Source organism: Eretmochelys imbricata, chromosome 3, assembly GCF_965152235.1.
Source record: "Eretmochelys imbricata isolate rEreImb1 chromosome 3, rEreImb1.hap1, whole genome shotgun sequence".
NCBI lineage: Eukaryota > Metazoa > Chordata > Testudines > Cheloniidae > Eretmochelys > Eretmochelys imbricata.
In genome coordinates, this window is record NC_135574.1 from 64983811 (window position 1) to 65000255 (window position 16445).

Sequence of the window (16445 nt, forward strand, 5' to 3'; positions counted from 1 at the left end):
CTAACACTCACATGCCCCTTTGCCAACCTGTAGCAGATGCTGGAGCCTTGCAGATTAGTTTCCCAGTGGAGGAGAACTCAGTAAAATGGATATATTGTAAGTGTAACTTGCTTTATTTACACACATACCAGTCCTGAAACAGAAGTGTAGGCAAACCTTTCTTTCAGGAATCTCAGCCCAACACCAATGTTTGGTTCCCAGGGAGCAGCTCAAGAACCAACTAATCGGAGACCAAGGCAGAGAGCAAACTCTACCGTTTCTTGCTCCCTCTATCAAGCCCTTGTGTAACAAAAATGTAACTGCAGCACAAGCATTGCTTCCAAGACTAAAAACTGGCTTGCACACTAAGAAAAATAACTTGGAAAAACATGTAATACCACCACCTGATGACCCCTACCATAGCAATATATTCCCCTCAAAATCGGATCTGTCACTGAACACAAAGTTTGCAGAAGCATTCCATACCAAATTTGTAAATTAAATTTGTAAATCTGTTGCCTTGTTGCATATGTAACTAGTCTTACTGTGCCCAATCCTCAGACCAGCTCCACCCTTTCTGCACTGCTTTGGTAGTGTAAAGGGGACAAAAAGCTGGCTTAAACAATCAGATGGGGATTCCACTTGGAAATGGAAATTGCTAGGAGGGGTAAAGCCAATTTTATTGGCTCTATGCCACCCTTTCTGGCCTCCAGCCCCAGAATAGAGGGCAGGAGAGGGCATGGCTGGAACAAATTACAGCTGCACACTAAGTTATGCTGCGGGGGTCACAAAGGTCCCTGGCTGGACCACTGGAAAGGAGGTGTGGCTTGGATAGATCTGAGGATCCACAGCACCATCAGCAATGTGAACTTCAATTTATTTTGGTGAGTGCACTAAAGAACTAAAGTTTTGCAAGTGTTATGTACTAATGTTAAACTACAATAAAAAGTGGAGTAAATTTGTTAATTTTTGAAAAACAGTATGCTACAGCCATAATATTTAGTTTCTTATAAGAGTCATTTATACAGAGTTTTCAAATATATTTTTAAAAATAATTTTAGTAAAGCTTGCAATATGAAGTATAACATACAACAGCGTTTCTCAAACTGGGGTCCGCAAAGGTACTCCAGGGGGTCCGTGGGCCCCACTGATCAACTCCTCCCCCTCCCTCCCAGCGCCTCCTGCACAGCGGGGAACAGCACTCGGGGGAGAGGGAGGAAAGAGGCAGGGAAGAGGAGGGGCAGGGGTGGAGCGGGGGCAGGAAGAAGTGGGGGGTGGGGTCTTGAGGAAGGGGTGGAGTAGGGGCTGGGCCTGAGGCTGAGCAGAAGGGCTTGCAGGGGGTCTACGAAAAATTTTAAATCAAAATGGGGGTCCTCATGTTGCTAAAGTTTGAGAACCGCTGACATACAATACAAAATGGTGTCTAAGTTGCCATAACCAAGCAATAAACATAAAAGGCCCTAGAGTTCTCATCACATTTCCACACCAGGTCCAGATACAAATTTTAGTTAAGTAGTTAAATGACTAAAGAAGTCCCCATATTTAGAATATTATATTACCCCCATCGCATCTGTTGGCTATCAGCGAACTGAAATCAAGATGATGTCTAGGCACCCAAATTTCTTTTCTCCCTCTGCCCCAATTCCCCTGCCAATCACCTACTATATGTGTTAAATTAAAGAATAATCTTTAAATCAATACAAATCTATCTAGAAGAACAGTGCTTCCCAAAGAAAAATCAATTTGATTTGCCTTATCCATTCCCCTCTGTGGCATAACTTAACAGTAGCAATGTAACAAACAGAAAATAGCATTTCCTCTTATACTTACCCAAACCAAGAGACTGTCTTTATTTATTCTCATATTAACACTGACTTTTTAAACTTAGACAGGATAACTCAGAAAGAAAACAGGAATTACATAGACCAGCTATATTATAATAAAAATGTAATTGGATTTCTTGAGCATTCCGCTCCATTGTTATTTTACCTCACCCATAGCGCACAACTGTTTTGGGGTGTTGCTGTACATTGTTCAACAAGCTGCTCTTCTGTCATGGAAGTGGCTGTATTTCAGTGAAGGCTGAAGAAGTTGCTAGTTAGAGGTAGGGGTGTGTGTACACACTTACCAAGATTGTAAATCATTTGGATTTTTCTGGACAAATATTATGTATACATGTATATTGCTAATAATCAAGAAACATGGTTGTGAGAACAAACATGTGACATTGTTGCTACAGTCAAAGGGGAGGGGTATTAATATGACAGAGCTAGCTTAAAGTCACATGGCACTTAGTCAGATACTGGACGGTAGACGTTAATTAGGCCTTTCAGAAATCTGGATGCCACAAGATGAGAGAAAACAGAAAATCCCTCTGTTGGTGGATGAACTGCAGGTATAGAAGCCAGGTGAACTCTCACAGAGCTAACTAAAAGGCCAGATGAATTAAAATGCAGTAAGTAATCCAGTATATGGCTAATTGTCTGATCTACAGGGTGATAAATAGCACGATCATGCCCAGATGGAAAAATCTCTCCCACTTAGCTGCATATGTGGCTCTAGTGGAATCCTTCCTGAGGTTCAGAACAATTTTTTGCAAGCATTTAACCAGAATTCATCCACACTGTGAGGCAGCAAGATTAGGATGCAGAAACCTGTCCTAATCCTGAGACAGGAGATCCCCAACTAGGGGTAAAGTTACAGGTGGTCTGATTGAAAGCTGGTAGAGGTCCGTGAACTAGTGCTGCATTAGCAACGCTGGTTCCACTAAGATTAAATTGGCTTTGTCTGTTTTCATCTTCCTAGGTACCCTTGGGATGAGAGGAACTGGAGGAAACTCATTTAGCAGAGGATTGGTCCACAGAAGGAGAAATGCATCTCTTAATGAACCAGGACTGCAGCCCACCATGGAGCTAAACCTCTTGCATTTGTTGTACAGGTTGGTAGCAAAGAGAAAGTTACTCACCCTTTGCAGTAACTGAGGTTCTTTGAGAGGTCTCCCTACTGGTGCTCCATATTACATGTGCTTGTGTCCCTACACTTAGGATTGGAGATTTTCAGTAGCAGTGGCCGGCTGGGCTGTATTTACTCCTCCTCCAGTCTCACACTGTGCATAGTGGCTAAATAGTGCTGTACTGTCCAACTGCCCTCAGTTCCTTCTCTATTGCAGAGTCTATGTCTGAACTCCAAAGCAGAGGGGAGGTGGGCAGGTAGCGAAGCACCCATAGGGACACACATCTCAACTTCTCTACAGAGTAACCTTCACTTCTCCTTTGAATACTATCCCTGTGGGTGCGCCACATTAGGTGACTATAGAGCAGTGCCCCGTGTTGGATGGCTGGGTTTTGGAGCTGGATTTGTTAAGGATAATAGGACTTGCGCAACTGCATAGTGCTTTGTAAATGTATGGGCTGATGCCCAGGTTGCTGCTTTACAAATCTCTGTGATTGGTAGATTGTTCACAAAAACTACAGCGATCGAAAGGATCTTGGGGAGTGTGTTTGAGTCCCCAGTGGGGAATGCAAATCTTTTCGGAATCTGTGGTACCGCCATCAGCATCATTGGCACTTGTTGGAGGCATTTGCATTAGTACCATGGGAGGCATGTGCATCACTGCTGATGGTGCTGGAATTACCCTGAGTTCTCCAGATTGTCTGTTAGGTGGTCTCATCAGTGCTGAGGTGCTCAGTACTGTGTGTTTAATTGATGCGATCGGTACCGCCTTTGGGGTTCTGGGCTTCTCTTTGCCACTATTGCTTGATGGTGCCATCTTATCCAATCCAGCCCTCTTGGGGTCCTTGGGCTTACCATCAGTGCCGGTCCCAGAGGTCCCCTGAGAGTCATAAGTACTAAATCTTGTACTAGTCAGTGCAGAGGTTACCAACCTTGTTATTGATCTCTTTCTCTTAGATGGCTCCTTGGTGGGTGAACTTGGAGCCTGTTTCTTGGTGTCTTTGCGTGAGGAGTCTGCTGACTTTCTCTTCATAGGCAGTGGAGAGTACAAGGCGGCAGATGTCGGTGCTAATGGTGATCACTGTCCAGGAAGAATGCCAGGACCAGGGTCTGAGGCTGGCCGCAGTGAGCTTTTCATCATTAGTAGTTTAGCTTCAATTCATGGGCTTTTCGGATTCTTGCCTTCAGTTTGAGGCAATGTGTGCTCTTCTGTGGTATGTGCGCCTCTCTCAAGCAAAGAATGCACCGGGATGCCCATTGCTCACAGGGATTGCCTCCCAGCAGGAGAAACACCATTTGAACCCAGGGGATTTGAGCATAAACTCATGCAGGGATAAGTTCCCTGAAGGGAAGAAGGTAGGGAATCACTACTCTAACCTAAGGTGTAACAAGGAAGAACTAAGGAATTTTTTTTAATAAAGCGGGGAAAAAAACAGGGGTGGGGGAGAGAAAAGGAGAACGGAAGCAATGACTAGCTATCTAATTTTAACGGAAACACTATCACCATGAAAAGCACTAAAGGAAATTCTCTAGGAAGGGCTTTGCTAGGGACTCCCTCTCAGGCCAAGGGAGGTTGAGAAGGAACTGAGGGCCGTTCGGTGACACACGCATGAGGCTGCGGGGAGAGGGGAGCAGGAGGGTGCATGTGCGGTGCAATGGGCACTGCTACCGAAAATCTCCAATTGTAGGCACAGGGATACAAGCATACCTAATGTGGATCAGCCATAGAGACATTACTCGAAGAACAAAAAGTTTATTTCTGGGTATCCCTACTGGTGGAAGATCTGGAGGAGAATGTCGTTTCTGATGGATCACTCATGGTGTCTACAAAATTCCTGCTGAGGAAATCTACCATGGTGTTCCTCACTCCTGGAAGATGTAATACTTTCCGGAAAACTTTGTTTCTGATGCACAGGTTAGCAGTCTCCTGCCTATTGAGATAAAACATGGCAATGTTGTTGTCTATAAGCACTTTGCACCACCTTGTGCTTGATGTTAGACATAAATGTCTCACAGGCCCAATGACTCGCACAAATCTCCAGCCCATTTAAATACACAGAGATTTCCTGGGTTGACCACAGAGTTGTGCTCAAAGTTGACTGAAGCCGGCCCCCTGGCCTTTGGCAGACGCATCGGTAACCGGAGTTCCAGTTAGCTCTGAAGACAGAAAAGGGACCTCCATGTACATGCTGTGAAGGTCCAAGCACCAGTTCAGGGACTGAACCAGTTCAGGTATGCAAACCAGAATGTTCAGAGGATGCTTGGTCAGACAACAGACTGAATGGAGCCAGGCGTGCAGACAACCAAGGTGAAATCTGGAGTTACATACACGCAAGAAGCCATGTGGCCCAGTAGTTGTAGACAGGAATGCACTGCTGTTGTGTTAGACTTTAGGCCTTCAGAGAGAGCAACTATGTACTGAGACCCATTGACTGCAGATAGGCCATTGCAATTATGGCATCAAGACCTGCTCCTATGAACATTATATGTGGTGTCAGCTGTAACGGATTTGTCTAAATTCAGTTTTGGGCCCAGATGAGAGATTAGCAGTCTGATAATGAGGATGCTGCTGTGGATTTGGACATTTTGAGGCGCTATGCATGAGTCAGTTGCCCAGGTAAGGGAAAATTTGGACGCCTCAGAGGCACGGGTGTGCTGCTACCACACCATATATTTTTGTAAAGATCCTTGCGGCTGAAAACAGGCCAAACAGGAGAACTGTGTACAGGTAGTGGATGTCTCCTGCTATAAAGCAGAGGTACTTCCTCTGGCCAGGATGTATTGCCACGTGGAAGTATGCACCCTGCAAATCAGGGGTGGCATACCAATCTCCACTTTCCAGGAAAGTGATAGTGTAAGTGAAGGTAACCATCATGAACTTGATTTTCTTGATAAAGCAGTTCATCTTCCTGAGGCCTAAATGAGATGTAGACCCCCAGACCTTTGGGGAATTAGGAAGTAACAGGAATCGACTCCTTTCCCTCTGTGATGACAAGGAACGTCTGTCACTTCCAATTCCAGAAGAGACCAAATTTCTTGAAGCAACGTGATCTTGTGAGATGGGTCCCTGAAAAGGAACAGAGGTTGGGGAAAGGGAAGAGATGAACAGGATAATATCTCTCTCCTTCATAGTCGAGAGCAACCATGTGTTCAATGTTGTTTCATTCCAAACACTGGAAAGAGTGATAGTTGTCCAAAAGGTGGGAGGTGTTAAGATTGATATGCTGCCCTTGAGGAAGCAGTAATGATGACTTCTCGGGAGTCTGTCAATGTCTGATGAGAAGGGCATGATTGAGACAAAGCCATTTGGCAACGTCAAGAAGGTAGAGATCACCATTTAGGAGAGTCCTGGAATCTCAGCTGGAAATGTGATTTGTAGACGTGCTGAGGTCTAAACTGTTTCCTCTTTTGAGCTTGGGATGTAAACTCATCAAGATCTCAGAGTTGCTTGGAGACTTTCAGGGTATGAATGGAGGCATCAGTCTTTTCAGAGAACGGCTTAAATCCCTCAAAAGGCACGTTCTTGATTATATTTTGCAGCTCCTTTGGAATTCCAGATGCCTGGAGCCAAAAGAACATGTCACACCAACGGCAGTGGCCATCAACTGTGAAGCCATATCAGCTGCATCAATAACTGCCTGGAGGGATGTTTTTGCTGCGAGTCAAGAACCATAAACTGTTCCCTATACTCCTCTAGTAGTTTGTCTAAAAATTTTACAGCATTAGCAAGTTAACAAAATTATATTTGGACAGGAGAGCTGGATAATAGCCACCCTCATTTGCAGAGTAGCTGTACTGTGGATTAAGCTTTTCTGTCATGCATATCTAGTCTCTTGAGCTCCCTGTCTTTAGGAGTAGCTTTGGGATGAAACTGGAGGGAGCACTCATTGGCAGCCAGGGCCACCAATGAGTCAGTGAGTGGATGTGTGAAAAAATAATCAAAGTCCTTTGGAGGTAATTGTTAGCATCTATCCAATCTCTTGCTGCAGATGGTATAGAGTCTGGAGTCTGCCAAACAGTTTTCAACTGCTCCAGCAAGGATTCATTAATGGAAAGGGCAACCCCTCTTGGAACAGGGATTTGTAAAATATTGAGGCTACTGTGCAGATTTTCTTGAACAAGCTCCACCTATTCTCCTAAAGAAGTGGCCATGTTTCTCATTAGGTCCAGGAAGACCTTAAAGTACTCTGGAGATGGAGCATTCGGTTTCATCTGGCGATGAGGAGGAAATATGTGAAGGGACATCCAGGGGTGCTCATTATGATTCAAACCCATGAGAGGAGAAACAGTCAGGGTAGCCTGGTGAGAGGTTTCTTGGACTGGAAAAGGGAACCTCCTTCTGGTATTAGATTTTTATGGGAATCTCAAATCCCTTGGTATGGGCAGCTACCAGTATGGCCATGCAGAGTACTGCACAATTTGAGTGCCCAGGTGAAGGGCACCATTTTGGGGCTTCCTTGTAGGAAAACCATCCACAGTCCTTAAAACCTGTGTCCCTGTTATGACATGTACAAGGTGACCTGAAAGACTGGGATGGTGACATGCGCCTCTCAGATTCAGTCTGAAGAGGAAATGTATTATTCTTCAGGAAATGGAGGGGTCATTCTTGTTGGGTTTGTGGAACTCTTGATGCGGGAAACACCCTGGGATCTATACACAGCAGTATGAGATGAAGAGGTCTAACAGCATCGATGACATTGAAGACTCCAATGGTGCTGATCTCGCTGGCAAAGTTGACCTCAGCAGAGTTGCTTGTGGTGCTGACTACATCAGGTATGTTGAAAACACTGTTGGTGCCAACCATGCCAGAAATGCCTGCATTGACAGTGCCAAGTTCACTTACTGTACTAACGGGAGCAACAGTGCCAAAGACCCCATAGTGATAAATAATAGACCATTAGTAGTAGTGGAGAGTCTGGTAAAGGGAGACACATAAGAGCCCTTGCAGCCATGAAGGTTTCATTAATCAAGGCACTGAGACAGGTAAGTCCTCTATTAGGCTTGGAAGGATAAGATTTTTATTTATAAAGGTTGCAACTATAGATGCACAAACCAATGAGAATATTTCCACCAATACAAATAAAAATTTACAGATAAGCAAAGTAATAAAAATGCTGCTTGGGAACTTATTAGAGTCCCACCTTAACATTTATAAAACATGTTGCGATCTCAGCATTAGTAGAGCTGGAGTAGGGGTACCATTTTTATAGCTTTAACTTTTTGAATCTCAGTGCCTACTGTCTTTCAATAATTAATGTCTGACCTTCCCCCCCACCCCACATAATTGCTCGCAACTGTGAAAATTTAAATAGATAAAAATAAAAAATCCTTAACAATAAACATCTATATTATCTGTCTATATATATATATATATATATATATATAAAAAAAAAAACCCTGATTCTGCCAAGCTGCCTATTGTCAGTACTTGCACTGCTGTTGGAGCCGATGGTACTGAGATGGTCGGGATTATCTTTACATCCAGGGTCCAGTAAAGACAACGGCACTGGACTTGATGGCTCAAGACTCACTCAGTGAAGACCGATATTTTGATCATTAACAGTACCGTTAACAGGTTTTATGTACGTAAACCCAAAGGAATACTAGACCTCCAAATGTTTAATGAACAAATTATTCTGGATAAATTTCTGATATCATTATTTGAATACTGAGAATTACAAAATTATATTCCAAATCTTAGTTATAAAAAGCAATGGACTTTCTGTACGAAAAAAGAAAAGAAAAAAAAGGAGAGCTAAGTTAGGATAGGCCTGAATGCAGTTATTGATTAAGACAAGATCCTTGGAAGTTCACCCTGCTTTGGAAGGGCCTCAAATAAAGCATTGAGTCAGTCCATAACAGATGTACTACATAGGAAGAAAATGCACCATAGGCCCAAGATACCTCTTCTGAAGCCATTAGGTCACAATTACAGGACCTGAGGGAAAGGAAGAAAGGCAGCAGCTGCACAAGCCCCAAGTTGGTATACACTGCTCATTTTGCTGGCTTTCTGGTGTGGAAGTAGATAAAGGGAATTTGGATGCAGGCCTCTGAAATGAGCAGGAGTCAGGCTAACTCTAGCTTTAATAACGCGAGATTTGTAGAAGCGGGGATAGTGCGAAGCGAGTGGAAAACAATTGTGAAAGAGGCTGTTGCGACCTTGTATTAGATAAGACTAGAATGCCGACTAGAAGAGAAATGGTAAGAAAAATAAGAGATCATGAAGGAATATGTATAAACAAACTGCGGTTGTTGCTTATTATTGTCTGTAATAAATACTTGCTCTAATTGTTTATCTTGGAGAGACCTGCCTAGGTGGGGGAAACCCTGTGTCCTAGTGCACTCTCTCCCTCTGTGCAATTGCTTGAGATAAAGTGTATCTGACTTGCTGCACCCAACCTTGAGAGTGAGAACTGTGTTTTTCTCCAACACTGGTTAGTTTAAAGGGAAGTGGGGGAAACGTTTTGATGGACCTGGGTCTATTATAGACTTACATCCATTGCTGCCCACATATAGTACTTCAAGGTCAAAATTTATATTTTTAAAAATATTCCTGTGAAACTTGTATAGAGTAAGGGACGTTTTGCCACATGTCCTTTACTATTTACATTATATAACAGTCAAAAACACCTACATGTGCTTGATAGGCTCCACCATGCTTAAATTACTAAATGTAATATATGAGGATTTACTTGGTAATCGTAATCAGTTTTACATAATATTTCACATGCTAATTGTAAACTACAAAAACCTTATGTGCTGAATGACTCCACTGACCAACCAAGGGGCATTTAGCACAAACATAACTAAAAACTTACCTTTTTTTCCTCTTTGTAGGGCCCCTGAAGAGACACTAGCCAACACCTGCTTTGGTGCAATGCCCCTGTTTGTACCATGCAGTGAAATCACAGCTAACACCTTACCTTGTTGGAGCCTACAAAAAGTCTATAGGTGATTAGCTAAAGTTCAATTTTTTCGCTGTATTGTCTGATCTCTAGTGGCTTTTTTTGTTTGTTTGAATTAATTTAGTGCACTTTCTGAGTGTCAATGACGGGTACTCTTCAATAACAGAAATGAATATATCCTCTCTCTTCTGGCTGGAGAGAGAAAATAATGTAAGGAAACCCCAAAACATGTTTCCTGGGTTCAAGATGGAAAATTATTTGTCTCAAACTTGTTCAAGACTGGACTGAATCAGTAAATTTGTACCCCAGTATTTCTCACACCTTAATTTATCTCTTTGAAATTATGACACCACATGGCAGCAGGTCTGACAATCTTTCTGCTGGGCCTCACTGCAGAAGCTCCTGGAGACAACCCTTTCTTTGCACTTGAGTACTTGACAGATTCTTCTACATCTTGCAAAATCTGAATAGTTCTGGGATTTCAAATGCACATGGTGCATTCTAGGCACAAGAAATAGACAAGACTCGGAATACAGCAGTAGTGGAGCCCATCTTACAGGCTGCTAGATGGGATCAGATCTCTTTATAGTTTCAGAGATTGAAAAGAAGAGGTGGGGGAATTGTTAAGCTGCCATCTAATGCCTCAATCCAAACCTGGAAAGGTTATTTCTGGAGCCACATGCGGCTCTTCAGAAGTTAATATGCGGCTCCTTGTATAGGCACCGACTCCAGGCCTGGCACTACGGGCACCAACTTTCCAAAGTGCCGGGGGGTGCTCACTGCTCAAGCCCTGGCTCTGCCACAGGCCCTGCCCCCACTCCACCCCTTCCTACCCTCTCCCCTGAGCCTGCTGTGCCCTTTCTCCTCCACCTCCAAGCCTCCTGCATGCCATGAAACAGCTGATCGGGAGGTGTGGGAAGGGAGGGGGAGGTGCTGATCAGCAGGGTTGCTGAAGGGCGGGAGGCACTGGTGTGGGGGAACACAAACATACTGCATACCTGAAAGTCACAGCTTGCATGAATTCATCAAGAAGGTCGTCATAGGCTTGACCCCGAACTCTTTTGTGCCTCAGTCCAATATATAAGGGATCTTTTAGCAACTCCTGTTAAAGAAAGTACGAACTATTAATAAAACAAAAGTTACTTTTTATTTACAGTCTAATAAAAATAAGGACAGAGAGAGAACAACACAGTGTTTGAATTAACTGGAATAAATGGGATATATATCCATTAGCATATAAAGACTGAAGGAATGCAACAAAGAGATTGAAGAAATATTCAGTTGTATCATGTGGGCAATAGAATGAATCTGTGTCATTCCCAAGAGAAGAAGTAAAGGTTTAAGTCAGGTTTCACAACTTCTAGTACTGATGGAAATAAGTCAGAACCCTATTATAAATCATATTCCTTTTTTAATACTTCTCTTAGTTTAAAGAATAGAAAGGAGGTACATAAAAAGGCAAATACTGGTTTTCCTCATAAAATTTGCTTTTCATATATTAAGGTTTCATACAGTGTTTTAGATTATAATGTTGGAGTACCAGCATGCATGGTATCCATTCCACAGAGAATAACCAAGTGCAGCCTTGCCCACCTCTAAACTAAGCTAAAACTCTGTGGTTTTGGATTATTCTTGTTCAATGAACAGTGTATTTCAGAGGCAGCATATCACATTTTATGTTCTGGTAGCTATGTTGTCATTAAAAAAAAGACCAAACTACCAGTAATACAGACTTATATTTCCGTATTATTACAGATCTGTCACAGACTCTTGGCTCTTTAGTTTCTGTAAGAGGTATGATTTGTCTTGCTATGGCACCAGTCCATATAAATATGGTTTCAAGATGCTCAGTCCCATCATTTGGATTCCTGGTATAAACTGAGTTCAAACTGTTAGCCAGTCTGCAGCTGTGCCATCTGCCAATAATTGCTTCTTTTTGATGCCTCTTCTGCTTTGGTTTTAGATGAACTAACACAGTAACTTTTTATGTTCACAAGTTCACTGCTCAGGAATTCTTATGTTAGGGAAAAAGTAGCAAAATGTCACGATCAAAACTTTCTAGAATAAAAACCATGAGTTCTTATTCAGCTTTAGAAAAACAACAATGTTAAATCATTTCTCTTGCTATATGAAAAACTGTTTAATATGCAAGAGAACTATTCAGTGACAAGAAGCATTTATTTCTTTAATAAACTTGGTTATAGGAAATGTACATACTTTTTAGATGTGTATCAAGATTTGGCTTTGGATAAATTATTCAGCCAATTTTTGACCAAAATTAATACATTTTTCTGCAGCAAAATATTTGGTCATATATCTATTCACAGCTAACTAATGAGGATGAGGTGTCTGAGGAACACAGTACCTGCAACGTAGCTCACTTGGCAAATTCTTTTCCTCTTATTCTCATGTTTTTATCATTTCAGACACTTGCACCCTACCATGGTGTATCTGACTTCCTTTCTCATTCCCCATCACTATCAATAGCCCTATGTTTGTTCTCGTCTGGTCACCTTACTCTGTTCTTTCCTTTTTGACAGGTTACCTCCTTCACTTCATCAGCCTCAGCTTCTCTTCCTTATATGGTGGGGGGCGGTCTGGCATAAACCAATCTGACTCCAGAATATTTTTTTCTTCACTCTGGCTTTATTTTTCCTTTTTTACATGGCGGACCTCAGGATGGACGCTAAAAGTTCTCTTAAGCAAAAACACACACCCCCAACCTCATAATGCAAACAGAAATACTTTTCCCTGCCCCTTCTTCAGGGTATTACCCTACTATATTGGATCCTAGTCACCAGTCCTTCCCCCCCCCAGCAGCTGTTACCTTAGTTTCTTTCTCTATAGGGTGGGGAGACAGCCTTTCCTTCCTGCTGCTGCTGCCACTACCCCTGCTGCAGCTTGTCTCTCATCTGTGTCCTCCTCTTTCTCATCAGAAGAGAGGTTTTTAAAGGTCACTGGTAGCCCTTAACTGGCCTCAGGTGTCTCTAGTTAACCTTTGGTAAACTTTTTTTCAGCTCATAGGGAACAGGTCCTTCACCAATCTAAGGCTGATATATTTGCCTTCCACCACTCTCTTATATCTGTCACGACTGACTTTATCACACCTTCTTTTGCCTCCAATCTATCTATGAGAAGTGCCAGGATGTTCTTCCACTCTGGTACTATAGGATATTTTAACACAACAATCTGAACACAATTGGGCTTGGGCTCATCCTGATCTGTTGTGGTAATGAGTATTACAACTTGGGGCCTTCTGTTGAGAATGCTTTCATCCTGAGCACTGTGGGATTACCTGATGACAGCATCTGTTTTTGTGGGTCTTGGAGAGACTAATTTCAAATGCCTTTCTGAAATGTTGATGGAAACTGAATTATTTGGGACTAGCTGATGCTATATTGCACTGAAGTTGTGTAAAGGTCAGTTGGGTATCAGTTAAAAAAATTATCATTACATTCAAAGGAAGTTCTTTTATTGTTTGATGAAAGTTCAGTAGTTGAATGGCAGCCTCAAGGATCAAGAGGATAAGGAAATTATACAAATTACACAGAATTTAAGCTACTTTGTTCAGTGCAGAAGGGAACAGATTAGTCAATAGCCTAATCTTACCACCTGCATTCCATCCTCATTCTCCTTGACTTCCCAGCAGCTTTTGACAGTCAACCACACTCTACATCTTGAATCTCTGTTCTCCGCTGGCATTCATACCTCTGTCTTATGACTCTCCTCCTATCTGTCTTATTGCTCCTTCAGTATGTTGTTTGGAGGGTTGTTGCTGGCCCCCTCTCCACTTTTCAGTAGGTATTGCCCTAGGCTCCATCTTTGGTCCCCCTCTTCTTTTTCTACACACTCTCTCTAGGTACTCTTAATTTCAGAAATAGCTGTGACTCCTATCTTTATGCTGATCGCTCAAATCCGTCTCTGCACTGACAAGCTGTCTTCCTCAATCCAATCCAGCATTTCAGTCTGTCTTTCTGATACCTGTGTTTGTGGACGTCAAGTCAACATCTCAAATTCAATATGGCCAAAACTGAGTTCTTGATCTTTTCTGTCAAAGTCCTCCCTTCTCCCACTTTTCTCTATCACTCTGGACTACACTACCGCCCTTCCCAGTGATTCAAGCCTCTAATTTGGGTGCCATTTTTGACTCAGCCTTCTCTAGACCTGTCATAAATATAAAGGGAAGGGTAAACCCCTTTAAAATCCGTCCTGGCCAGAGGAAAACTCCTCTCACCTGTAAAGGGTTAAGAAGCTAAAGGTAACCTTGCTGGCACCTGACCAAAATGACCAATGAGGAGACAAGATACTTTCAAAATCTGGGAAGAGGGAGAAAAACAAAGGGTCTGGGTCTGTCTGTGTGCTGCTTTTGCAGGAGACAGAACAGGAATGTAGTCTTAGAACTTTTAGTAAGTAATCTAGCTATGTATGTGTTAGATTATGATTTCTTTAAATGGCTGAGAAAAGAACTGTGCTGAATAGAATGACTATTCCTGTCTGTGTGTCTTTTTTGTAACTTAAGGTTTTACCTAGAGGGATTCTCTATGTTTTGAATCTAATTACCCTGTAAGGTATCTACCATCCTGATTTTACAGAGGTGATTCCTTTACTTCTATTAAAAGTCTTCTTGTAAGCAAACTGAATGCTTTTTCATTGTTCTAAGATCCAAGGGTTTGGGTCTGTGGTCACCTATGCAAATTGTTGAGGATTTTTACCAAACCTTCCCCAGGAAGTGGGGTGCAAGGGTTGGGAGGATTTTGGGGGGAAAGACGTGTCCAAACTACATTTCCCAGTAAACCCAGTTAAAGTTTGGTGGTGGCAGTGGAAATTCCAAGGGCAAAGGGGTAAAATTAATTTGTACCTTGGGGAAGTTTTAACCTAAGCTGGTAAAAGTAAGCTTAGGAGGTTTTCATGCAGGTCCCCACATCTGTACCCTAGAGTTCAGAGTGGGGAAGGAACCTTGACAAGACCCGTACTTTCACAATGTCTAAATCTTGTTGCTTCTTCTTACACAACAATTCTAAGATAAGGACTTTCCTCTGTTTACACAGCTACAACTCTCATCCAAGTCTTCAACATTTTGTGGCTTTACTGGGGCAAGACGACTTCTTTCTGGCCTTAACTACTGCAACCTTCCTCCTTTCAAGTCCATTTAAAATGCTGTGGCCAAGATCATTTTCCTAGTTCATCACTCTAACCACATCAATCCCCTTATTTCAATCCATTCACTAGCTCCCTCTTTGCCTCTGCATCAAACACAAGTTTATTGTTTTTATCTTTTAAGGCCAGTCACAGCTTATTTAGCCCCAACCTAGCTAGCAAATTTAGTAACTTATGATACCAGCCTCAACCTTAATTCTGCCAACTTTCCCGGCCCTTACCACCTGTTACAAGATTGTTCTCTCTATAAAATGCCCACAGATGGTGCTCAAGAATATTCAGCATAGTTCCTTGGTTCTGTAGGACCGATAAAACTTGTTGCTGTTATTTTAAATGGCTTCTAGTGTGCAGCTCTTTACATGGAATCACTTTTCATGGAACTCTTACCGTTACCCGTGAGTCATCTTCTCCCGAAAAGCTTTCTCCAACTCCACCCCTTATGCATAACCAATACAGCTACTACTTTATCCTCCGCTGATCACACCCCGCTGATCATAGCTAGGCAGGTGATGAGCTGTGACTGTTCCTCTTTCCCTTCTCCCTCAATCTTACTAATGTTCCCATACTTCGCCTTACCTCTAGCCTAATTAAAAAACAAAACACAAAGGAATAAAACCCAAACAATAAGTCATGTAACTAAGAAGGTTGCATTAATTCTTCACCACACTCATTTGCTTGTATTATATCCCCATTCCCTGACTTGTATCTGTTTTGTCTCTCAAGACTGTAAAAGACCCCCCTCTTCCCAGGAAAACAATTTTGTCATATTAATGTTTGTACAGCCCAACAGAGCTTCAGCTTGACTGAATAATAATAATAATAATAACAGCAACATATTCTGAATAAAAGCTTTTAAGTATGAATTGAGATCTACAATCTCAAAACAATTTTGATAAATGGCTAGATCACAGATTACCAGAAAAATCAGATCGCACTGCCAACATATTAAGTGATGGCTTAATTTAATAGAATTGATGTGACTTCTCATTTAAGAGAAATCTCTAGGAAACACAACACCACAGATCCAAAAGCAAGGAACTGCATGATTAGGTTTGGAAGGATTAATTTTTTATTGGTAAATGTTAGCAAACATTGATTTCACCATACACACACAAACTGACAAATTCCCATCAATAACTGAAATTTACAGCTAGGTAAAGTAAAATAAATGCTGCTTGAGAACTTCTTAGAGTTTGGTTTTAAGGGTATTTCCTCTATATATTTTGACGTGTGCTGTTGACAATTTGGGTCTTAATTTTTTTTTTTTAATAAAGAGCAGAAATACTTACTAAAGACTGATATTTGCATAATCATGATATGCACAAGACACAATATATAGATTTCATGCTATGGACTCCACCATGGCTTTGCAACAAGCTTAACGCAAGGGACAGTATGTTTTTGCACTGCGCCTGTAGCAGTCTGGAAGAGTGTCTTCCTATCAGTCCCTCT

At 42.1% G+C, this 16445-nt stretch overlaps 1 protein-coding gene across 1 annotated transcript in view; it reads right to left on the bottom strand.

Annotated features, from left to right (window-relative positions):
• The window catches only part of ME1 (malic enzyme 1), a 292439-nt gene that overhangs the window by 146879 nt on the left and 129115 nt on the right, over positions 1-16445 (bottom strand). Inside the window, exon 5 of the mRNA XM_077811631.1 lies at positions 10835-10938. Coding sequence (XP_077667757.1) covers positions 10835-10938 — 104 coding nt within the window. The remainder of the gene's footprint in view (positions 1-10834; positions 10939-16445) is intronic.